Source organism: Hemiscyllium ocellatum, chromosome 3 (genome assembly GCF_020745735.1).
Source record: "Hemiscyllium ocellatum isolate sHemOce1 chromosome 3, sHemOce1.pat.X.cur, whole genome shotgun sequence".
In the NCBI taxonomy this organism is placed as follows: domain Eukaryota; kingdom Metazoa; phylum Chordata; class Chondrichthyes; order Orectolobiformes; family Hemiscylliidae; genus Hemiscyllium; species Hemiscyllium ocellatum.
Genome location: NC_083403.1, coordinates 6,985,182 through 7,011,773, shown reverse-complemented (window position 1 = coordinate 7,011,773; position 26,592 = coordinate 6,985,182). Strand labels below are relative to the sequence as shown.

General features: G+C 44.3%; 1 protein-coding gene across 3 annotated transcripts in view; it reads right to left on the bottom strand.

Annotated features, from left to right (window-relative positions):
- Window positions 1–26,592, bottom strand: part of abcc10 (ATP-binding cassette, sub-family C (CFTR/MRP), member 10) — a 193,418-nt gene that overhangs the window by 153,446 nt on the left and 13,380 nt on the right. For all 3 annotated transcript variants that reach the window (XM_060848104.1, XM_060848120.1, XM_060848112.1), the window contains exons 4-5: window positions 21,482–21,709; window positions 11,669–11,825 (exon numbers count right to left, since the gene is read on the bottom strand). In XM_060848104.1, the coding sequence (XP_060704087.1) occupies window positions 11,669–11,825; window positions 21,482–21,709 (385 nt within the window). The remainder of the gene's footprint in view (window positions 1–11,668; window positions 11,826–21,481; window positions 21,710–26,592) is intronic.

Genomic DNA, 26,592 nt, shown 5'->3' with positions numbered 1-26,592 from the left:
CCCCGGCAACATCCTTGTAAAGCTCTTCTGAACCCTTTCAAGTTTCACAACACCCTTTGCGTAGGATAGAGACCAGAATTACACATAGTATTCCAAAAGTGGCCAAACCAATGTCCTTTACAGCCACAACATGACCTCCCAATTCCTATACTCAATGCTCTGTCCAATAAAGGCATGCATACCAAGTGCCTTCTTCCCTCTCATAATCCAAAACGCTAGCACTAAAATCCAGCTGTTCAAAGCAGCCTACTTGATGGGCACCACACCCACTCCCTCCACCGCCCAGAAGCAGCAGCATATACTATCTACAAGAATCACGACAGAAATTTACCGAAGTTCTTGCCCATTCAATTAACCTGTCTATGTCCTGCTCTAGATTTCTGTGGCATCCTTATCACCTGCGTTCCTATCTATTTTTGTATCAGCTGCAAAGTTGACAACAGTAACTCACTTCCCTCATCCAAGTCATGAACATATATTGTGAACAACTGTGGCCCCAGCATCTCCCCTTCACACTCCATCAGTTACAGGTTATCAACTAGAAAATGCCCCTTTCATCCCAACTTACTCTCTCTGTACAAAGGTAATGAATAGTCCCTAAAGGACTGTCACATGACTAACTGCAAATACACTTCAAAATGTGAAAACTCAACAGAGCTCTGTCCACACCTGCACACACACACCATGGGTGCTGGGGAAAAAACAAGCACTACCGCAGTTAGGCGGTAATGTGGGGATTTAAAAAAAAGAGAGAAAAAGAAAATTAAAAAAAATAAACAGGCGTGTCAGACTTTCTGTTCACTCTGAGAGCTGGGTCTGAGGACCAATGTCAAGTACTGTGCACCTGTCAAAAAGAACAGGAATGTCAGGGGTTCTGGTCATCCTGAGATCTGGTTCTGAGGGAGCTGGATCAGTAAAAAAAACAGAGCTCAGTCACCTGTGACCAATAAAGGAAGTTCAGGATTGCATAAGATTAGAAAAAAAAGGAGTTGCCAAAATATAATTAATTCTGAGAATTGGCAGGTTTCGAGGAAACAACAAAACTATCAGGACCACAAAACTGATAGGGAATGGAAGAACAGAATATAATTGCAATCTAGCAAAATATGTAAAAATAGTCATAAAAAGCTTCTACAAATATGTAAAAAGGAAAAGTTTCGCTTAAATGAATATGAGAGCATAAATGGCAGTCAAGCCAATTTATAATGGGGAATAGAGAAAAGGCAGCAAGGCTTAGTGATTACAGTGTATCTGTTTTCATTGAGGAAGATACAAGGAAGTTCCCAGAACTGAAGATCAAAGAGGCAAAGAAGAATGAGGGATTAAAGGAAATTAGCACCAAAAAAGACTGAAGAAATTCAAAGCTGATAAATCGCCAGGATCTGATGGTCTTCATCACCAAATGTTGAAGGATATGGAGGTAGTTAATGTACTGGTGGTTATCTTACAAAGATGAATGAATGATTTATTGTATATATATCTGGGGAGATACAGTGAAAAGTGTCCTGTCACCACACTCTGGTGCCATTTTCAGGTAGAAAAGAATGAGAAGTAAGTACTTAAATAGAAATCATCTTCATCAGCCAGGATTCCAGATTTCTGCAAGATCCCTGTTCCAGGCCTACCGAGCCAGGAGCCCACACTCCACACATTGACACCACCACAGTTAACAACCAGCTGCCTCCGTACGAATCTACATATCGGGCCTACTGCAGCCAGGAGTGCACACTTTGCTATCACTGCAGCTGACACCCTGCCACTATTCCAGCAGGCCACATATCGGGCCTACTGCAGCCCGGAGTCCTCACTCTGCCATCACTACAGCTGACACCCTGCCACTATTCCAGGAGGCCACATATCGGGCCTACTGCAGCCTGGAGTCCTCACTCTGCTATCACTGCAGCTGACACCCTGCCACTATTCCAGCAGGCCACATATCGGGCCTACTGCAGCCCGGAGTCCTCACTCTGCCATCACTACAGCTGACACCCTGCCACTATTCCAGGAGGCCACATAACAGGCCCACTGCAATCAGGAGTCCGCAGTCTGCCATCAATGCAGCTGACACCCTGCCACTATTCCAGGAGGCCACATATCGGGCCTACTGCAGCCTGGAGTCCTCACTCTGCTATCAATGCAGCTGACACCCTGCCACTATTCCAGGAGGCCACATATCGGGCCTACTGCAGTCCGGAGTCCTCACTCTGCCATCACTGCAGAGGTGTCAAAACTTCACCAGATTTGTTCCTGGGATGCTGGGACTGTCATATGAAAGGAGGCTGGGCAAATGGGGCCTGTATTATCTACAATCTCCAAGAATGAAAGGTGATCTCATTGAAACATATAAAATTATTGAAAGAGATAGACAAGGTAGATACAGGTAAGATGTTTCCACTGGTTGGGGAATTTCAAACCAGACGCAAAATTTAAAAATGAGGATGATGCCATTTAGGCCTGAGATGAGAACGTTTTAATCAAAGGTATGTGAAGCTTTGGAATTCTCTACCACCAAGGATTGTGGAGGTTCAGCCTTTGAGAATGTTTAAGGTAGAGATTGATAGATTTCCAATTACCAGTGAGAGGGTTATGTGAAAAGGATGGGATAAATGTATTTCATTTGCCCCGTGGGGAAGGCTCAACAGGCTGAAAGGCTTGTTCTGAGGTTCACCCTCGAAAAGACCAGTTCACTTTGGCCTCTTGATTCCATTCTAAAGACTGAAATAAGTACTTGCAGGTTATACTCAAACTTTATCCTTTTCTTTATTCTTTGGTCATCTTTTGTTAGATTTTAAATTTCCGTAACCTTCTGGCTTACCACTAATCTTTGTTGTGTTGTATGTCTTTTTCATTTTGATTTGCAGCTATCTTTCATGCTCTGTCAGTCAATATGATGATGGCTGATTTGTTTGAAGTGTAAATTCCATACTCCCATCTTCCCAATAACCTTGAGTTCTCTTGCCTACCACGAAATTACCTACTTACATCTTAAACATATTCAAGGAGACAACTTTCACCACCTTATAAGGCAGAGTATGCAAGTTTGAAAATACCATTAGAGAAAAATGCTCTCTATCACAAATTTTAAAAAGCTGCCAGCAAGTTCTGGGCTTATTTCCACATTCACTTTGTTAAAACCATTCAAGATCATATACACCTCAATCAAATCATGGTTCACTGTTCTAAACTCCAGTGAAAACAAGCCCATCCTGACCAATGTTTCCTCATAAGACAGCCCATCATTCCAGATATTAATCGAGTAAACCTCCACAGAACCGCCTCCTCTGCACTAACACCTGAGGGAAATAAAAAGGCTAAAACTGCACACAGCAGGTATCCTTTCCCATTGCAGAGTGACTTCTCAACCTGGAAAGAAGATAAATAGAAGAAAATAGGAGCAGGAATTGGCCATTCAGCCCTTCAGGCCTGCTGTGCTATTCAATATGCTCATGGCTGATCACCCAGCTCAGGAAAAGCACAGCAGGTCAGGCAGAACTGGACACAATATTCCAAGTGTTCTCTCACCAGGGACTTGTAGAGCTGCAGCAAAACCTCATGGCTCTTAAACTCAATCCCCCTGTTAAACACCATATCCTTTCTTAACAACCCTATCCACTTGGGTGGCAACTTTGAGGGATCTATGCACTTGCACACCCGCATCCCTCTGTTCCTCCACACTGCCAAGTATCCTGTCTTTAATCCTATATTCAGCATTCGAGTTCGACCTTCCAAAATGCATCACTTCACATTTATCCAGGTTGAACTCCATCTGCCAGTTCTCAGCCCAGCTCTGTATCCTGTCTATGTCGCGCTGCAGCCTGCAATAGCCCTCGATACTATTGACGACACCTCCAACCTTTGAGTCATCTGCAAATTTACTAACCCACCCCTCAACCTCCTCATCCAAGTCATTTATAAAAACTACAAAGAGCAGAGGCCCAAGAACAGAGCTCTGCAGGACCCCACTCAACAGTGACCTCCAGGCAGAATACTTTCCATTCACAACCAGTCTCTGCCTTCTGTCAGCCAACCAATTCTGAATCCAGATAGCCAAATCTCCCTGTATCCCACACTTCCTGACTTTATGAATGAGCCTATCATGGGGAACCTTATTAAATTCCTTGCTGAAATCCAGATACACCACATCCACCGCTCACCCTTCACCAACCTGTCTTGACACCTCCTCAAAGAACTCAATAGGATTAGTGAGGCATAACCTGCCCCTCACAAAGCCATGCTAATTACCTTTAATCACACGATGCTTTACCAAATAGTCATAAATCCTATCCCTCAGAATTCTTTCCAAAACTTTGCTGACCACACATGTAAGACTGACTGGTCTGTAATTGCCAGGGATTGCCCTAATACCCTTCTTGAAAGGAGGAACAACATTCGCCTCCTTCCAATCCTCTGGTATGACTCCTGTGGAGAATGAAGAGGCAAAGATCTTCGCCAGCGGCTTAGCAACCTCGTTTTTTTGCTTCCAGGAGCAACCTAGGATAAATGTGATCTGGCCCCTGGGGGACTTATCAATCTTAATGCTTTCCAAAATTTCCAACGCATCAACTTCCTCAATCTCAATCTGGTCAAGCCTGTATCCCAGCTCCTCAAAGTTCACATTCACAACAAGGTCCCTTTCCTTTGTGAAAACCAAAGCAAATAACTCATTTAGGGCTTCCTCTATCTGCTCAGACTCCACACACAAGTTCCCTCTGCCATCCCTGATCGGCCCTACCTTCTCCCTGATCATTCTCTTATTTCTCACGTATGAGTAACATGCCTCTGGATTCTCCTAAATCCTTCTTGCCAAGCCTTTCTTGTGCCCTTCCTGGCTCTCCTCAGTCCATTTCTGAGCTCCATTCCAGCAAGCCTGAATCCTCTAAAGCAGTGAGGCCGGGGTGGAATGTGTTGGTGAAGTTGATGAATTGCTCAACCTCCTCATGGGAGCACGAGGTGGCGCCGATGCAGTCATCAATGTAGTGGAGGAAGAGATGGGGAGTGGAGCCGGTGTCACTCCGGAAAATGGTCTGTTCTACGTAGCTGACAAAGAGACTGGCATAGCTGGGGCCCATGCAGGTGCCCATGGCTACCCCTTTGGTCGTGAGTAAGTGGGAGGACTCGAAAGAGAAATAGTTGAGGGTGAGGACCAGTTCAGCCAAACGAATGAGAGTGTTGGTGGAAGGGTACTGTCGGGAGAGGAAGAAACAGAGGGCTTGGAGGTCCTGGTCATAGCAAATGGGGGTGTAGAGGGATTGGATGTCCATGGTGAAAATGAGGCGCTGGTGAGGATCTAAAATCTGGATTTAGGCTGTTGTCAGGAGCAACCATTTAATGCATGATTTTACTCACTACAAAATGGCTTCTTAATGCAACTAACATAAAATAACATAACAAAATGGCTTCTAGGAGCAATGGCATCTATCTCTGCTGAAAATGTTCCTGAACTAATTGAAAGAGATTAGCAAACAATGCCCTGTTCATAATATGAATTAACTGAATCAGATATGACATTATTAAAGTATCCTAATTGACCTTGGAAACCAGGTGTCCCAGGGATAAAGAAGCGCATTTTATTGAAGAAATTTTGCAATTATGGCTCTTCTGTTTGACAAGAAATCTATAAAAGTTGTATCTGTTTTAAGATTGTGAGCAGCTTTTCTAGAGTATACAGCGGAGTTTAACCTATGCCCGGCATTGTAACAACATGTTAAAACTTGCTAAAAGAGACCCAAATGCTGGTGTTTATTTGACCAATCTCGCAACCGAGAGGCCCCTCTTGGGGGTCCAGATCTATACTGTGGGCCAGGGAACCAGAAGTCTTGGAGGAGGTGGAGGGCGTGTGTGGTGTCCTGGATGTATGTGGGGAGTTCCTGAACCGGGGGTAGAGGACAGTATTGAGGTATACAGAGATGAATCCGGTGGGGCAGGAGCAGGCTGAGACGATGGGTCAGCCACAGTAGTCAGGCTTGTGGATCTTCGTAGGAAGTAGAACCAGGCGGAACTATGAAGTTGGAAGCTGTGAGTGGGAGAACCCTGAGGTGATGAGGTCTGGGAGATGATGGTTTGGTGATGGGGATGAAGTCATGGTCAAGGGGGCGGTAGGAGGAGTTGTCTTTGAGTTGACACCTGGTTTCAGCAGTGCAGAGATCAGTGCACCAAACTACCACAGCATCCCCTTTCCGTCGGTTTGATAGTGAGGCTGACGTTGGAGCAGAGGGAGTGGAGGGCTGTGCGTTGTGAGGGTGAGAGGTTGGAGTTGTGGGGGTGGAGGGGGTTGGACAGGTGGTCGATGTCACAGCGACAGTTGGAAATAAAGAGGTTGAGGGGGGGTACAGCACGGGGTGTCCAGGTGGATGGGGTGTGTTGGAGGGGTCCTCAGAAGGTGGGTGGGAGTCCTGATTGAAAAAGTAAGCTCAGAGGCGGAGGCAGCGGAAGAAGTGTTCAACGTCACAATGTGCATTGAATTCGTTGATGCATGGACGGAGGGGGTGAAGGTAAGGCCTTTACTGAGGACTGATCGTTGGTCCTCAGTGAAGGGGAAGTCTGGGGGGATGGTGAAAACTCGGCTGGGAGCTAGGACCTGGTGTAGCGCTGGAGCTGGTAGTGGAGGGTGGAGACTGTTCCACCACAGTCTCCACCCCCCTCAGTCTTCACCACAGAACATACCAGATGGCCTCCTTCTTTAGAGGCCACAATTTCTCCTCCCACGTGGTTGATGATGCCCTCCAGCGCATCTCATCCTCATCCCACACCTCTGCCCTCGAACCCCACCCCTCCAACTGCAACAGGGACAGAACACCCTGGTCCTCACCTTCCACCCCACCAACCTCCATATACAACGCATCATCCACCGCTAGTTCCGCCACCTCCAAACGGACCCCACCACCTGGGATATATTTCCCTCCCCACCCCTTTCCGCTTTCCACAAAGACTGCTCCCTCCATGACTACCTTGTCTGGTCCACACCACCCTACAACCCACCCTTCCCTCCTGGCACCTTCCCCAGCCACCACAGGAATTGTGAAAGCTGCGCCCGCACCTCTTCCCTCACCTCCATCCAAGGCCCCACAGGACCCTTCCACATCCATCAAAGTTTCACCTGCACTCCCACGTATGTCATATACTGTATCCGATGCTCCCGATGTGATCTCCTCTACATTGGGGAAACTGGACGCCTTCTCGCAGAGCGCTTTAGGGAAAACATCTCCAGGACACCTGTACCAATCAATCCCACTGCCCCATGGCTGAACATTTCAACTCCCTCTTCCACTCTGCCGAGAACATGCAGGTCCTGGGCCTCATCCATCGCCACTCCCTCACCACCTGATGCCTGGAGGAAGAACGCCTCATCTTCCGCCTCGGAACACTTCAACCCCAGAGCATCAATGTGGACTTCACCAGTTTCCTCATTTCCCCCCCATCGACCTTACCCAAGTTCCAACCTTCCAGCTCAGCTTTGTCCTCATGACCTGTCCTACCTGTCAATCTTCCTTCCCACCTATCTGCTCCACCCTCCTCTCTGACCTTTCACCTTCACCCCCCTCCATCTACCTATTGCACTCTCAGTTACCTTCCCCCCAGCCCCACCCCCGAGGCTCCCTGCCTCATCCTGATGAAGAGCTTTTGCCCAAAACGTTGATTTTCCTGCTCCTCGGATGCTGCCTGACCTGTTGTGCTTTCCCAGCACCAGACTAATTTTGACTCTGATCTCCAGCTTCTGCAGTACTCACTTTCGCCCACCCAACTCAATAGCCTACTCTCACTTTTCCCCCACATATGTATCACCTTGTAGGTCTACAAAAATGTTAAAACTTAATTATTTCAGACTTAAATTGAAGTCAGACCAAAGAGTACCGGTTTAGAACATATTTTAAACTGGTAAAGGGATAAAAACCTGATAATATAACAACAAAACTAGAATTATGCAGCAATTTTCATGACTGGCAGACATTTTATTGTTTTTTATTAAATCCTTTCACAGATGTGACCACCACTGGAGAGGTCAGTATTTGTTACCTATCCTTAATTATCGGTATGAAGATGTGGGTGTACCTTTAAGAGAGTTAAAAGCAGAAGAACCACCTGATACAGCACCAAGTGTTCAAAATAAGGTAACAATGTAACACTGGGTTGAACAACTCGATTAGTTCGTTGCCTGGAGACAAAAACAAATTTGGATTTGGCAAATCAGTTTAAATTATACCCTGATAAAAATATCCAACTCCAATCCAGTTTGAAGTGAGTATATTGACAATTTTCAAAGCCAATGACACAGTCCAATGCTCTGTGTTATAAAACTGGGGGGGGGGGAATTGAACAGTTGAGTGAAGAATTGCTAAGTCCTAGCATGTACCAGACGGCTTGAAAAAACATCTCTTTTAAAAGTACCTTTTCGATTAGTAACTTGTGACTCAGACGAGGATCTAAAATCGGAATACATGTTATTGTCAGAAACAACTATTTAGTACATGCTCTTACTAACATAGGCTGCAATAAAATGGCGTCTTAATGCAAGGAACATGACAAAATGGCTTTTAGGCTGCAAATTGACAATTCTGCTTAAGCTACATAAAATGGCTTTTAACTCTGCTATTCCTGAAACAGAATGCTTCCTTTACAGCATAAAAATAACTAGATGAGAGAAGTCATTTCTAGCCATCCTAACTGACCTTGCAAGTGCAGGTGCAAAGAATAGTTTCGCAAGTTCGGGGTACTTGGATGTGGAAAGTAAGGTTGGTTCTCAAGAAATTGCTGTCAGTAGAGCCATTTTATTAAGTTTGATTGGTAATTGTTTGAATTTGCTCTGTGACGATGGCTGTATCTCTTTTCGAAAGAGATATGAAAATATCTTTGTCTTCAGGTATGTGTGCATTTTCTCCTGGGGACAGGGAAGTGTTTAACCTCTGTGTTAGTGGACAACCTGGACCCGGCCATCAAATAAAGTGTGAAAAGTTACAGAATTGCTAGGGTTTAGTGACTAATTGCAGAACAGAGGCCACCCCACCACCACTCCCCACGCCTCCCCCCAGCCGAGTCCAGATCTTCACAGAAATTCCTAACAAGGAGAGAAGACAACACAGGAAGATCAGAAGACAAGAACCTCAAGCTGCCTGGTTTTGAGATAAGAAGTGGTGTTTTGTAAATCTTAATTGGGAGTTTTATCAGACTAGCATTATAGAAGGGAAGGTAACAGATAGGTTTGAGAAAAAAATTGTAAATAGTGGTTAGTTAATTACTCTCTGTTATACTTTCAGAAATAAAGTTGTTCATTTGTATTTTACATAGTTCTTGACCAGACGGATTTTTACAGATTTCTGCACGGGATAAATCCTTTCTGTGTTGCTGCTTTTAACTTAAGCAGGACAGTTTTCCCCAGTGTCATAACATTATCCTTGAAAAGGTGGGGGTGAGCCACCTTCATAAACAACGGTAAAAATCACACAACACCAGGTTATAGTCCAACAGGTTTAATTAGAAACACACTAGCTTTCGGAGCGACGCTCCTTCAACAGGTGATACTATACGCTCCGAAAGCTAGTGCTTCCAATTAAACCTGTTGGACTATAACCTGGTGTTGTGTGATTTTTAACTTTGTACACCCCAGTCCAACACCGGCATCTCCAAATCATTCTTAAACAACGTATGCTATGAGGCGTAAGTAACACAGTGTTATCATTCCTTCTTGGCTTCAAAGCAGTCTGACACAGCAACAAGGTCATTTCAGGGGTCATTTGGGGGTTAACCATATTTCTCGGAACCCAGCATCACATGAATACAACACTTTGACATTTTAGGCTTGGGACTTAGAAATGGGGCATGGTCCTGCTTTAAACCAAGGAAATTGTGGATAAAGATTTTGCTGCTTTTAAAAAAACTGTTTTACTAGAGCTCAATGTGTGTTACATCTATGAGGTTGCTTTATTCAAGCTGTGGGGGAGGATGCTTTATGACTCGCTCCTGTGGGTGTATGTTTACCCTGTGACAGACTTTTAATTGGTTTTTACAATTCGGACCAATCTTGTATATTCAGCAGCACGCAGCATCGTGACAATTTCTTCAGTGGCTACAGCTTTGTGTTTGGATAATACAGCAGAAAAATCCAATCTGGGAAGTAGAGAACATCTTTCTCTCTTCTCTTTCTTCTGTAAATGAAGATGGTAAAAGACAGCTGCTAGCTATCCTTCCCCTCTCTCTCTCCCTCTCTCTCTCTCTCCAAATTCTCGTCATCAAAGGGAAAAGGGTAAAATCATGTTCAGAGACACTGAATCCGTAAGCAGCGAATGGAAGGTGAGTTTTGAGAAGATTCGTGACTCAGGTTGTGGTTTTGGATATAAGTTTGCTTGCTGTGCTAGAAGGTTATTTTTCAGACGTTTCGTTACCGTACTAGGTAACATCATTAGTGAACCTCCAGTGAAGCACTGATGATAGTGATCTGCTTTCTATTTATTTGTTTAGGTTCCCTCAAATTGGTAATGTAATTTGCTGTGGTGATGTTATTTCCTATGGTGATGTCATTTCCTGTAGTCATCACCACAGGAAATGACATCACCAACACAAGAAAACCTAAACACATAAATAGAAAGTGGGTCACTAACACCAGTGCTTCACCAGAGGCTCACAGATGATGTTACCTAGTAGGGTGATGAAGTGTCTGAAATGAACGTTCCAGCTCAGCAAGCAAACCTACATCCAGTGAATGGAATGTTGACACTCATTGTGTTTACAACCTCATATCCTCCTCAAAAAACTAAACCAAACTATAGGGAAATACCTCATCAACACCTGTAATCTAAACAGGTTTTAGAATTGTGTTTCACTGACTTCTCTGTTTGTTCTATCCCCACCTGTAATATCGGTGTCTGCTCTTATTTCTTTGTGTCTCTGGCTTTATGCATTTGGGATTATTTTTTCAAAAAGCTCTAGAGTTTAAGTTACAGAGACTTAGAAATTAGCAACTCATGTTTCATTTCTATCATCAGTCAAGAACAAACTGTTTGCAATAAATGGCTGCTTTCTTGTCAAGTGCAGAAACCTGATGATTGTTTTCTTTTAACATGGGTTTGTCAGTAATGTTAACTGAGGGCTTTGGACAGTTTACTCAAATCTTTTCACATTTGTGACAACTCCAGGAATACTGGAGTATGATTTCCAGTGCCCTACCCTGATGCTCCTACTACAGCAGATCTCATTTCCTGACAGACTTTTATAAAAATCAAAGTTTCACAGTGCCCATTACTGAGACTAGCTGTCAATTTCCGATTTATTTAACAAATTTGAATTTGCCCATCTGCCTTGATGGGATTTAAATCTATGTCCCCATTAAACCAGAACCCTGGATTTTTAATTCAACGACTCTATTCCGATGCCATTGCCTCTTCAATAGACTTTTGCAGCCAGTAAGGCAAATTTAAGACGAATATCAAAATATCCTCCCAGAGTGATCATCAAGAAATGGTCTTCTTAATAGGACTAGGAAGACCAAGGACTTGAAACCAACAAATACCGGTCCCGCCTGCAAAACCACATCATCTCAACAAATTAAACAGAAATAATTTATACTCAACTGGATGAAATGGAATTGTAGGTATTCTGTACATCAAATTAGGATGTCTATCTCACCTACAATTACGTTCTGATCTTTTGTGTTCAAAAATGGATCTTATCAACTTACGTGCCATATAGTAGGTGCTGAGATCCTGGTCAGAAAGCTGGAGAAAGCGTTGGATGCGGTCCAAAGAAACCTTTGCTTGTAGTATCCCATTCAACACCCAAGGGAAGTTATTTAAGGGCTGGATCAACATTCCCACCAAAGCCAGGGCTGTGAACACCTGCAAATGGACAATGGAAAAGCAGGACTAAGACAATGAGCAACTGACAGACAAAGTGAGAGTTGTTCAGCCTGACAGGTTTTCTCTCCTGAGCTGCACACTGCACTTTTTTAGATTAGATTACTTACAGTGTGGAAACAGGCCCTTCGGCCCAACAAGTCCACACCGACCCGCCGAAGCGCAATCCACCCATACCCCTACATATACCCCTTACCTAACACTACGGGCAATTTAGCATGGCCAATTCACCTGACCCGCACATCTTTGGACTGTGGGAGGAAACCGGAGCACCCGGAGGAAACCCACGCAGACACGGGGAGAACGTGCAAACTCCACACAGTCAGTCACCTGAGGTGGGAATTGAACCCAGGTCCCTGGCGCTGTGAGGCAGCAGTGCTAACCACTGTGCCAACGTGCCGCAAATGAAGCACTTAACGAAGCACTTGTGTCATTTCAAATAAACCTGAAGGACTATAACCTGGTGTCATGTGACTGGTGACATTGAGAAAGCAGGAACTTCTTGCTGGTGTTGGGAGACTGAAATGTAAAAGCAGAATGTCGTCTTTTATGTTGAAACCATGCTGTTGATTTCAAAATTCCACTCATTTTCTGGCTTTTGCCTATTCTGTAAAGATAATTATTTCATGGACTCTGAGATTGCAGCTCCCGCTTTTTATTTTTAAAGAAGAATCAAAATTGAACTCTAAATTAAATGCTTTAAAGAAAGTTGATTAAATTCCATTAAAATCTGATGCTTGGAGTGGAAGATGTTCACAGGTTATTGAGCAGACCACGGAATTCCATATTACCGCTCCTAGCATACCAAAGCACAAACTATCCAGGAGAGATAGAGAAAGGAAGTCCATACTAAACCCATAAGGCTGACATCCACGAGTGGATGCAGTAACTATGAAGGAACAGTGATATATTTCCCTCAGGATGGTGAGCAGCTCTGAGGGGAAGTTAGACATCTATCTGCTGCCCTTGTCTTTCCAGATGGAAGTGGTTGTGGGTTTGGAAGGTGCTATCAAAGGATTCTTGGTGAATTTCTGCAGTACATATTACAGATGGTACACACTGCTCCTCCTAAGCATTCGTGTACAGGGAGTGTAAGTTTATGAATATAGTGGTGTGTTTTGGCTGCTTTGTCCTGCATAGTATCAAACGTCTTGACTTTCATTGACCTGATTTCAAAGATAACTGCAATATATGTTACTGCTAATAATCCAAGAAACACAACTAACCAAGTACGGTCTCAGCTAAGTCTTGCTCCTCACACATATCCAAAGGAACTAGATGACACAGGTTTAAGGTGAGAGAGGAAAGATTTAAAAAGGATCTGAGGGGGTAACCTTTTCATGCAGAGGGTGGTGTGTGTCTGGAATGAGTTGCCAGAGGAAGTGGTCGAAGGCGGTCCAATTACAACATTTAAAAAGCATCTGGACAGCAATATGAATAGGAAGGGTTTAGAGAGATATGGGCCAAATACTGGCAAATGGGACTAGACTAATTTAGGATATCTGGTTGGACTGATGTGTCTGTTTCCACAGATAGTTCTATGACTCTAAACATCTTTGTGTATTAGATATGATCCACTTTGAACTGTGACATCTGTGTACACGTGTGTGAGCAACCATGAAGGTCACATGCTTGCTATTGCATCTTTATGTTTTCTCAAGCTTAGCAGATAATAAGCTTCCTTTATATTTAATTCAAGAGAACGTTACAATTGGCTCCTTATTGTACAATTAAAAATAGCTAACTACACTTGATTTGGAGAAGGTTATAGCCTCACACTAAAATGATCTCCAAACATTGTTGGGAGTGAGCAAGGGCAAGCAAACAAAGGAAACCCGCTCACAACCTCTTTCTAGGTCATGACAATGTAATTAGGAAGGGAAAGGAATTAAAACAGCAACTCTTGCTACTACTCCATAAAGCCAGTGAAACTGCAGCTGGAGTACTACACAGAACAACGACATAGGTAGGAAGAGAGGTGGGAGGTCATTCAGGAACTCAGGGAGTTAGGCTGGAAGCTAAAAGCAAGGACGGACAGAGTCGTTATCTCTGGGTTGTTGCCGGTGCCACGTGACAGTGAGGCAAGGAATAGGGAGAGAGTGCAGTTGAACACATGACTGCAAGGATGGTGTCGGAGGGAGGGCTTCAGGTTTTTGGACAATTGGACTGCATTCTGGGGAAGGTGGGACCTGTACAAGCAGGACGGGTTGCATCTGAACCAGAAGGGCACCAATATCCTGGGAGATAGGTTTGTTAGCACTGTTGTGGTTCTGCTCGCCGAGCTGGAAGTTTTTGCTGCAAACGTTTCGTTCCCTGGCTAGGGAACATCATCAGTGCAGTGGGAGCCTCGTGTGAAGCGCTGCTTTGATGTTTCTTCCGGTATTTATATTGGTTTGTTCTTGCCGCTTCCGGGTGTCAGTTTCAGCTGCAGTGATTTGTATCTGGGGTCCAGGTCGATGTGTCTGTTGATGGATGTTCTTGCCGTTTCCGGGTGTCAGTTTCAGCTGTAGTGGTTTGTATATGGTGTCCAGGTCAATGTGTCTATTGATGGAGTTTGGGGATGAATGCCATGCTTCTAGGAATTCTCTGGCTGTTCTCTGTCTGGCTTGTCCTATGATAGTGGTGTTTTCCCAGTCAAATTCATGTTGCTGGTTGTCTGAGTGTATGGCTACTAGAGATAGCTGGTCGTGTCGTTTTGTGGCTAGCTGATGTTCGTGGATGCGGATTGTTAGCTGTCTTCCTGTTTGTCCTATATAGTGTTTTGTGCAGTCCTTGCATGGTATTTTGTAAACTACGTTAGTTTGGCTCATGCTGGGTATTGGGTCCTTTGTTCTAGTGAGTTGTTGTCTGAGCGTGGATGTTGGCTTGTGTGCTGTTATGAGTCCTAAGGGTCGCAGTAGTCTGGCTGTCAGTTCTGAGACACTCCTGACGTATGGTAGAGTGGCTAGTCCTTTTGGTTGTGGCATGTCCTCGTTCCGTGGTCTATCTCTTAGGCATCTGGTGATAAAGTTGCGTGGGTATCCGTTTTTGGCGAATACCTTGTATAGATGTTCCTCTTCCTCTTTTCGCAGTTCTGGTGTACTGCAGTGTGTTGTGGCCCTTTTGAATAGTGTCCTGATGCAGCTTCGTTTGTGTGTGTTGGGGTGGTTACTTTCATAGTTTAAGACTTGGTCTGTGTGTGTTGGTTTCCTGTGTATCCTTGTGGTGAATTCTCCGTTGTGTGTTCTCTCTACTAACACGTCTGGGAATGGGAGTTGGCTATCCTTTTCCTCTTCTCGTGTGAATCGGATTCCTGTGAGTGTGGCATTGATGATTCGGTGTGTTTTTTCTATTTCTGTGTTTTTGATGATTACAAAGGTGTCATCAACATATCTGATCCAGAGTTTGGGTTGGATTTGTGGTAGGGCTGTATGTTCTAATCTTTGCATGACTGCCTCTGCTATGAGTCCCGAGATTGGTGATCCCATGGGTGTTCCGTTGATTTGTTCGTATATCTGATTGTTGAATGTAAAGTGTGTGGTGAGGCACAGGTCCAGTAGTTTAAGTATGCCGTCCTTGTTGATAGGTTCGGCCTCCTGTGTTCTGTTATGTATGTCCAGTAGGTTGGCTATTGTTTCTCTGGCTAGGGTTTTGTCAATTGAAGTGAACAGTGCCGTCACGTCGAATGATACCATGGTTTCTTCTTTGTCTATGTGTGTCTTCCTGATGACGTCCAAGAATTCCTGTGTTGATTGTATGGAGTGTTTGGATCCGCTGACTAGGTGTTTCAGTTTTTGTTGTAGTTCTTTGGCCAGTTTGTATGCTGGTGTCCCTGATAGTGATACTATGGGTCTGAGTGGGATGTCTGGTTTGTGTACTTTAGGTAGTCCATAGAATCTGGGGGTGTTGTTGCTTTCAGGTTTCATTCTTTGCTGGTCCGCTTTGGACCATAATCAACACACTAAGGAATCTACAAAAAAACGGACAGATAACCAAAGCGGAGGTTTGGTTATCACAAGAGGCCGAACCTATCAACAAGGACGGCATACTTAAACTACTGGACCTGTGCCTCACCACACACTTTACATTCAACAATCAGATATAAGAACAAATCAACGGAACACCCATGGGATCACCAATCTCGGGACTCATAGCAGAGGCAGTCATGCAAAGATTAGAACATACAGCCCTACCACAAATCCAACCCAAACTCTGGATCAGATATGTTGATGACACCTTTGTAATCATCAAAAACACAGAAATAGAAAAAACACACCGAATCATCAATGCCACACTCACAGGAATCCGATTCACACGAGAAGAGGAAAAGGATAGCCAACTCCCATTCCCAGACGTGTTAGTAGAGAGAACACACAACGGAGAATTCACCACAAGGATACACAGGAAACCAACACACACAGACCAAGTCTTAAACTATGAAAGTAACCACCCCAACACACACAAACGAAGCTGCATCAGGACACTATTCAAAAGGGCCACAACACACTGCAGTACACCAGAACTGCGAAAAGAGGAAGAGGAACATCTATACAAGGTATTCGCCAAAAACGGATACCCACGCAACTTTATCACCAGATGCCTAAGAGATAGACCACGGAACGAGGACATGCCACAACCAAAAGGACTAGCCACTCTACCATACGTCAGGAGTGTCTCAGAACTGACAGCCAGACTACTGCGACCCTTAGGACTCATAACAGCACACAAGCCAACATCCACGCTCAGACAACAACTCACTAGAACAAAGGACCCAATACCCAGCATGAGCCAAACTAACGTAGTTTACAAAATACCATGCAAGGACTGCACAAAACACTATATAGGACAAACAGGAAGACAGCTAACAATCCGCATCCACGAACATCAGCTAGCCACAAAACGACACGACCAGCTATCTCTAGTAGCCATACACTCAGACAACCAGCAACATGAATTTGACTGGGAAAACACCACTATCATAGGACAAGCCAGACAGAGAACAGCCAGAGAATTCCTAGAAGCATGGCATTCATCCCCAAACTCCATCAATAGACACATTGACCTGGACACCATATACAAACCACTACAGCTGAAACTGACACCCAGAAACGGCAAGAACATCCATCAACAGACATATCGACCTGGACCCCAGATACAAATCACTGCAGCTGAAACTGACACCCGGAAGCGGCAAGAACAAACCAATATAAATACCGGAAGAAACATCAAAGCAGCGCTTCACACGAGGCTCCCACCGCACTGATGATGTTCCCTAGCCAGGGAACGAAACGTTTGCAGCAAAAACTTCCAGCTCGGCGAGCAGAACCACAACAACGGATACCCGAGCTACAAATCTTCAATCAGGTTTGTTAGCACTCTTCAGGTAGGTTTAAACTAATTTGGCAGGGGGATGGGATGCGAACTTATAGTCCAGCAAGTAGGTTTTTCAGGATGTCCAAGAATGTAGGGAGGCTGTTGAGAAAGTAGCACTGACGGGAATACTTGCGGACACAGAGATGGGTTCAAGTGTGTATACTTCAATGCAAGGAGTATCAGAAAAAAGGTGGGTGAACTTAAGGCGTGGATCGGTACTTGGGACTATGATGTTGTGGCCATCATGGAAACTTGGATAGAAGAGGGACAGGAATGGTTGTTGGAGGTTTCTGGTTACAGATGTTTCAGATTAGGAAGGGTGGTAAAAAAGGGGGGGGGGGGGGGCGTTGCTAATTAGAAATGGTATAATGGCTGCAGAAAGGCAGTTCGAGGGGGATCTGCCTTTGGAGATAGTATGTGCTGAAGTCAGAAATAGGAAAGGTGCAGTCACCTTGTTGGGTGTTTACTATAGGCCCCCCAATAGCAGCAGAGATGTGGAGAAACAGATTGGGAAACAGATTTTGGAAAAGTGCAGAAGCCACAGGGTCGTAGTCATGGGCGATTTCAACTTCCCAAATATTGATTGGAAGCTCTTTAGATCAAGTATATTGAACAGGGCAGTGTTTGTGCAGTGTGTCCAGGAAGCTTTTCTAACTCAGTATGTAGATTGTTCGACCAGAGGGGAGGCAATATTGGATCTGGTACTTGGTAACGAACCGGGACAAGTGATGGGCTTGTTAGTGGGTGAGCATTTTGGTGATGGTGACCACAATTCTGTGACTTTCACCTTGGTTATGGAGAGAGATAGGTGCGTGCAACAGGGCAGGTTTTACAATTGGGGGAAGGGTAAATACGATGCTGCAAGACAGGATCTGAGGAGCATAAATTGGGAGCATAGGCTGTCAGGGAAGGATGTTGTTGAAATGTGGAACTTTTACAAGGAACAGATACGACGTGTCCTTGATATGTATGTACCTGTCAGGCAGGAAAGAGATGGTCATGTGAGGGAACCTTGGTTGACGAGGGAGGTTGAATGTCTTGTAAGGAGGAAGAAGGAGGCTTACATAAGGTTGAGGAAACAAGGTTCAGACAGAGTGTTGGAGGGATACAGGGTAGCCAGGAGGGAACTGAAGAAAGGGATTAGGAGAGCTAAGAGAGGGCATGAAAAATCTTTGGGATTAGGATCAAGGATAACTCCAAGGCCTTTTATGCATATGTGAGAAACATGAGAATGACGAGAACGAGGGTAGGTCCGATCAAGGACAGTACTGGGAGACTGTGTATTGAGTCGGAAGAGAGAGGAGAGGTCTTGAATGAGTACTTTTCTTCAGTATTTACAAATGAGAGGGACCGTATTGTTGAAGAGGAGAGTGTGAAACGGACTGGTAAGCTAGAGGAGATACTTGTTAGGAAGGAAGATGTGTTGGGCATTTTGAAAAACTTGAGGATAGACAAGTCCCCTGGGCCTGACGGGATATATCCTAGGATTATGTAGGAAGTAAGACAGGAAATTGCAGAGCCGTTGGCAATGATCTTTCTGTCTTCACTGTCAACGGGGGTGGTACCAGGGGACTGGAGAGTGGTGAATGTTGTGCCCCTGTTCAAAAAAGGGAATAGGGATAACCCTGGGAATTACAGGCCAGTTAGTCTTACTTCAGTGATAGGCAAAGTAATGGAAAGGGTACTGAGGGATAGGATTTATGAGTATCTGGAACGACACTGCTTGATTAGGGACAGCCAGCATGGATTTGTGAGGGGTAGGTATTTCCTTACAAGTCTTATTGAATTCTTTGAGGAGGTGACCAAGCATGTGGATGAGGGTAGAGCAGTGGATGTAGTGTACATGGATTTTAGTAAGGTATTTGATAAAGTTCCCCATGGTAGGCTTATGTGGAAAGTTAGGAGGCATGGGATAATGGGAAGTTTGGCCAGTTGGATAGAGAACTGGCTAACCAGTCGAAGTCAGAGAGTGGTGGTAGATGGTAAATATCCAGCCTGGAGCCCAGTTACAAGTGAAGTTCCGCAGGGATCCGTTCTGGGTCCTCTGCTGTTTGTAATTTTTATTGATGACTTGGAAGAGGGAGTCGAAGGGTGGGTCAGTAAATTTGCAGATGATACGAAGATTGGTGGAGTTGTGGATAGTGAGGAGGGCTGTTGTCGGCTGCAAAGGGACTTAGAAATGATGCAGAGCTGGGCTGAGGAGTGGCAGATGGAGTTCAACCCTGTCAAGTGTGAGGTTCTCCATTTTGGAAAGACAAATAAGAATGCGGAATACAGGGTTAACAGTAGGGTTCTTAGTAAGGTGGAGGAGCAGAGGGATCTTGGGGTCTATGTTCATACCTCTTTGAAAGTTGCCACTCAGGTGGATAGAGCTTGTAAGAAGACCTATAGTGTATTAACGTTCATTAGCAGAGGGATTGAATTCAAGAGTCGTGAGGTGATGTTGCAGCTGTACAGGACCTTGGTAAGGCCACATTTGGAGTACTATGTACAGTTCCGGTCTCCTCATTTTAGGAAAGATGTGGAAGCTTTGGAGAGGGTGCAGAGGAGATTTACCGGATGTTGTCTGGAATGGAGAATAGGTCGTACGAGGATAAGTTGAGAGTTCTCGGCCTTTTCTCATTGGAACGGCGAAGGATGAGGGGTGACTTGATAGAGGTTTATAAGATGATCAAGGGAATAGATAGAGTAGACAGTTAGAGACTTTTTCCCCGGGTACAACAGAGTGTCCCAAGGGGACATAAATTTAAGGTGAAGGGTGGAAGGTATGGGGGGGATGTCAGGGGTAGGTTCTTTACCCAGAGAGTGGTGGGGGCATGGAATGCGCTGCCTGTGGGAGTGGCAGAGTCAGAATCATTGGTGACCTTTAAGCGGCAATTGGATAGGTACATGGATAGGTGCTTAAGCTAGGACAAATGTTCGGCACAACATTGTGGGCAGAAGGGCCTTTCTGTGCTGTATTGTTCTATGTTTTATGTTCTATGTTCTAACATAGAACACAAACCATCGTTCTGGTATCCTTAGTTAAGGAGGGATACACTTGCATTGAAAGCCTTTCAGAGAAGGCTCATGATTCTTTGGATGATGGGAATGTCTAAACAGTTTGAACAGGTTAGGCCGATATTTGTAGGCATTTAGAAAAATGAAAGGTGACACTATTGAAACCGAACAGATTCTGAGGAGTCTTGCAGGGTTCAGGTTGTCAAAATTGGGGGGGTTTCGACAGTTAGGAATAAGAGTCTAAAAATAAGCGGTCTCCTAATCAAGGAAGAAATTAGGAGAATGTTTTTCTCTCATACTGCCATTAGTGTTTGGAATTTGCTTCCACTGAGGGTGGCGCAGGTTGGGTTATTGACTGTATTCCAGGCGAAGTCAACACGGGAGTCACGTTTTATAGGACAGGTGGAAATCATTTCAACCATGACTTTACTGAGTTGCAAAACAGGCTCGACAGGGCCAACAGCCTCCTCATGCTTCGAATTCTTATAAACTTACACATCTTGTTTCACCTTTCTAATGTTACATCCTACCATCTAGTACCTCGTATTCTTTTCATTGACATGACATGAGCCTTCACTGTCCATCACTAAGTTACCCCAAAGAAGGTTGTAGTGAGCCACCTTGTTAAATATAACCAAGAAGTTTGCTCAGCTAGTTCAGGGAGTCAGGAAGTTAATCAAATTACTTTGTAAATGGAGTCACCTATCAGCCAATGGGATCTAACAGTGTTTTGTCATCAATCAGTTGCTCTACATTTATCTCCCGTGATGTTATACTGTCCAGTCAGGAGGTTAAACATTACTTGTTTCCAAACCACTTTATCAACAATTGCCCTTGTAAATCAAGAGGATAAATTTCTCCAAAAGGCTACAATGATATATCTTATTCATACTATTGGGGGCCAGAGCCTAAAAGTGTGGAGCTGGAAAAGAACAGCAGGTTAGGCAGCATCCGAGGGGCAGGAGAGTCAATGTTTTGGACATAAGCCCTTCATCAAGAAACACATTCCTGATGAAGGGCTTATGCCCAAAACATTGATTCTCCTGCTTCTTGCGTGCTGCCTGACGTGCTGTGCTTTTCCAGCCCCACACTTTTTGACTCTAATCTCCAGCATCTTCATTCCTAACTTTCTCATACTCTGAAGGCCAGCCAAATGCACAATGGGTTTCCTGCACTAGTCTATCCAACTCCCTAAATAGAGCACTGAAGTAAGAGCAAAGCACTGGGAAAAACAGTCAAATAAAATCAGAGAACAGAGACATTTTGTCCCATGGTAAATCACTGACCGTGGCAGCAGTGAGCTGGTGTCCCAACAAAGCATAGGTGACAAAGGTAAGGATGGAGATCACAACAGGAAGTGCAGCCCACATGTAAACACAAACTGCATCCAGGTACTTGATGACTTTGAGACGGCTGAGCTCCTTCTCCCGGATCTCAGCCACCTTTTCAGTGAAATGTTTCTCCCAGGTGTAGAACTTTATTACACGCATTCCAAACAGAATCTCAGTCATCAGCTGGGAAAGCAAGAAAAGACAGATTAGCAAATACACAAACAAATAGAGTGCAGCCCGAAGGAACATTTATTGCATGAATCAAGGAATGGCCTCCTTCCACACTGGAGGGATTCTATGATTCCATGATGATGAATAGGACCATCACTCCAAGTCAACAGCATGATACAGAGGTTCCCTTTCCCCGTTCTGCTGACAGCTTAGGAGACAGGATTTCATCCGACAGTCTCCCCTCTCCCATTATATAGAGAACACAGAGCTTAATAAAGGAGATCTTATCCTCTCTCACATAGTAACCAGATGTGGGAGAGGAAACCCAAAAACAGAAGGTGCTGAAGAAACTCTGTAGGTCTCACAGCATCTGTAGATAGAAAAACAGAGTTAACATTTTGAGTCCAGTGACTTTTCATCAGATGAACCCTGTGTGACTATGCTGTGTGGACATATCCTTACAAAATAATATGGGTCAAAAACAGAAATAGGAGTCAATGGACTGAATCCAGTATATCAGTCACTGAAAGCAAGCACGCAAGGGGCCACAGACAATGAAGGTGGCAAACATTACACTGGCTTTCAAAGCATATAGAAAGTACAGCACAAAACAGGCCCCTTTGGCCCACAATGTTGGGTCAAGGTTTAATCCTAATGTAAAATGTAATATTTCTCACCAATCGTGAGAAGATTCCAGTCCAGGAGCAGGGACATCTTGTTGTAATTGGACCAGGCTCTAGTGAACAGTTTTTCTCTCCTTCTCTGAGAAAGGGTATTTTGGCCATGGAGGGAATGCATTGAAGGTTTAAAAGCCTGATCTCTGGGATGACAGGATTGACAGATAAAAAGAGATTGGAATATATTCACTGGAATTTCGAAGACTGGGCGAGGGGGGCGGGGGGGGGAGCGGGGAAATTGCATAAAACTCTGAACATGGCTTGGTAGAGTAAACGCAGGAAGGATGTTCCTTTTGACCAGGGAGTTCAGGGGGTCAGAGTCTCAGGATACAGGTAAGCCACTGAGGACTGAGATGAGGTGAAATTTCTTCACCTGGAGAGTTTGAGTCGCAGAAAGTGATTGAGGGCAAAACACTAAGTGCTTTCAAAAGGGAGTTAGATAACATTCAAAGGGATCAAAGTTTTTGGGGAGAAATTCAGAACAGGAACTGAGTTTTACAATCAGCCATGATCATACTGAATAGCAGAACAGGCCCAAAGGGCTGAATGGCCTACTCCTGCTCCAGCTTTCTCTGCTTCGATGTAAGAGTGAGCTTGGTGAATGGAAACCATTCAGTGACAATATCTTTCTGCAAATATGGTCTGATCTGCCGCTAACATATAACAAGTATTGTGTTAAGAAAATAAAGGCTGTTTCTTACAGGATTAGGTATGGATAAGCAAACACTGCTGGAGAGTAGCTGATTCATGAAGAGTGATTTGGTTGAAGTGTGTAAGATTCAGAATGGTTTGACACACTGATTCAGAATACTCTCAGATGTTTCCTCCTGTTGGTCAGTCTAGAACAAGAGGGATGGCTTAAAAATTAGTGCTTGTCTTTTCAGACAGGGATGAGGAGAGTGTTTGTCTCTCAGAGGATTATGGAACTTTGGAACTCCCCACCTCAAAAGGCAATGAAGCCATTGAATCTTTTTAAGGTTGTGGTGGATAGATCTTTGTTAGGCAGGGTCAAGGGTTATCAGGGGAAGATGGGAAAGTGAAATTTAAAATACAAATAGATCAGCCATGATCTTGTTGAAGGGCAGAGCTCACACGATGGGGCCGAATTGTCTCTTTCTACAGAAACTTCGTACGTCTATACGTATTTAATTCATTAACCAGTCCAACCTGGTTTCTGCTGCAGGGAGTAAAAATTCAGAGTGCTCAGGGCAAAGTGCAGATTTCAAGCAGAATGAGCAACATGAACTCGCAAAGGGGGAGTTCACTGAGAGGGTGGCAGATCGGGCGGGGAGGGGTTTGGAAAGGATGGGAGGTTTTTTTGATTATCACTTTTTTTCACACCTCAGTATTTGAATCTGACTTTGAGTGGAAGAAGTTAACCAGTGGGTCACTGTTAAGCTATTCAACTTAATGCAAATACTTTCTAAATTAAATATATGGCTTAGCTGAACGGAATGTCCACCTTGTGGCATGGGCTAATTCATCTGCACAAGTATCAACTCTGGGTTTCAGAATTCAAACTGGTGCATGTGTGAGGCAGGAAACAATGTCGGTACCACGTTTAGGGAGGTGTCATACCACTGAGTGGACACACGGATAAGAAGGGGTGACCAATCAAGCAGTCAAAGAGAAGCAGACAGGTGGTGCAACCATCTCCTGAAATAATCTTGCTCACTAATCAGGGTATTCCATTTTGGGGACTGTTGAGAGAGTGGTAATCCCTCAGAAGAGTCTAATCACAGCCAAGTTAGTGGCTGGCTGTACAAGACAAGATGAAAAAAGCATTAGGACATTCTTTGGTTACAAGAACAGCGAAGTGATTCTGCAGCCACAAAATCAAACTCCATGATCCATGGTCTCAGTCAAGTCAGAATACAGGATACCTTTCTGGCAAGAGGGTGAACTGCCCGATGTCATAGCCCACATCGGCACTTGCACAATGGATGGGAAAGTAAATGAACTAAAAGCAGATTTTAAATAAGCTAGGAAAGAGTTTGGAAAATGGGACCTAAAAATAGTCTCTCAGGATGATTCTCAGTCCCATGTTACATGGATCATAAAAATAGAGGAACTGACAAATGAACATGTGGCTGGAGAACTGGTGAAAGAGGGAGGGCATCAGATTTCTGAGGCATTGGGAAAAGTTTTTGTGGTAGATGGAACATGTATGAGACCAACAGGTTGCATCATAGCAGGGCTGAGACAAATATTATCACAAACACATTCACTGCTGCTACTGGGGAAGGTCTGAGTTCAATTGACATAGAAATAGAAACCAGTGAGCTCAGATTGGAAAGAAGCAAAACTGTTAATAAGAAGAAAAGTAGGAAGCAAAATAAGAATACAGACAAAGCGAAGGCAAGTCTGAAATAGATTCAGAGTGCAGAATAATGTTTACAAAGCACCCTTCATTCATATTAAAGTTGAAGATTCAAAGGCAAACATTCAGATGAATGGGAACGATATATTGCTGTTACAAAGACAGAGTTCAATCATGATCAAAGGTTTGACACCAAAGATTCAAGGTTATTTGTCATTTTGGAAGGATAGGCTAAGAGGCACTCTTAATAAGGGACAAGGTCATTCATACATTAGGGAGAGAGGATAAAGATTCAGCCAATGATGACTCAATCAGCTGAATGGCCTCCTTTGTTCCATAATGCTTTTCTGATACTATGATCTTAAATCAAAGGATCAAAATGCAAAATCAATTTGGGTGGAGCTGAGGAGCATCATCATCATTGTTGTCAATGGCTTTCACTCTCTAACAAGCATGAGTGTCCACCTTGGAAATCTCATATCACTGGTATGGACATCTGTAGGATCATGTATAGCTGATCCTAAAGTCATATCTCTGACCACACATTTGTCAGGTGTTACCAGGTGGTGGGATGGCTCCTTGGCCTGGAGATCATTGACATTCCTTTCAGCACTTCACCCTTCTGATAGGGTTCTCAAACATTGGGGCCCTTCATACAGGAGCTTCCTCCAAACCTGCTTCTTCTGAACAAGGGTTTCCCACCAGGTATTGACATCCAAGCTGCATTTCTTGGGGGATGTCTTCAGAGAGCCTTCGTAACACTTGTTTTGTCTTTGAATTTCTCTTGTTTGAGTGACCTCCTTGAGGTTGGTGAAGAAGACTTGCTTTGGTACTCACAACTCAGGTAACCTCAGCACATGGTCTCCCAGTGGAGCTGGTTTTGGATGATTGATAGTCTCCTGCTGATGCTGTTTGCTGCTTCCAGGATGCTGATGTTCGTGTGCCTATCCTCCCATCTAATATGGAGAATCTGTCTCAAACAACATTGATGGTACTTTTCAAGGGTCCCCCAAGAAACGCAACTTGGATGTCAACACCTGGTGGGAAACCCTTGTTCAGAAGAAACAGGTTTGGAGGAAGCTCCTGTATGAAGGGGCACAATGTCTATACATAGTCCAGGTTTTGGAGCCATTCACAAAAGTCAGAATGATGACTGTCTCATACACAAGGATCTTGGTATTAGCATCTTGTATGCAACAGGCAAATACACATCAATAACAGCTAGCCTCCTGAGTCGGAGAAATGTTCCACATTCGGAACATTGTTGATCTGAAAGGAGCGATGGTCCAGAACTTGACCTGGGGTGGGTTGAACGGTTAAAGTCTTCTTGAGGTTGAGGATGAGACTGATTCTTCAGTATGCTTCCTTGAAGGCATTAAGTTAGGCTTGAAGGTTCTCGTCTGAGAAAGCAGAGCTGACATTGTCATCTGCACATTGAAGCTCCACAAGTGAGATCAGTGTTGTTTTCTTGTTGGACTTCAACTGGTTCAGGTTGAAACGTTTTCTGCCTGTCCTGTAGAAATGTACATACCACTAGGAAGCTTGTTCTTGACAAGACAAAGAGTGGTGGTGATGAAGACAGAGAAAAGGGTGGGGGTGATGACATATTCCTGCTTGTCTCCTATCTTAACCAGACAAGAGGCTTCTGAATGTGCTTCATTGGAGGCTACTAAGTAGGCTAAGGCCCATGGTGTTAGAGGCAAGGTGCTAGCATGGATAGAAATTGTCTGGCAACCACTGCCACACTTGGAGGGAGTCCAAGTTTATCTTTGATGGGGAGTTGGGGAATTTCCTCAAACATGTCCTCACTAACAATTCCATCAATTAAGGAGTACTTAGGCATGTTCCCTCCACCAGCGGCTAATGTTTTCTCTGTCTTTCACAAGGGTTCCGTCCTT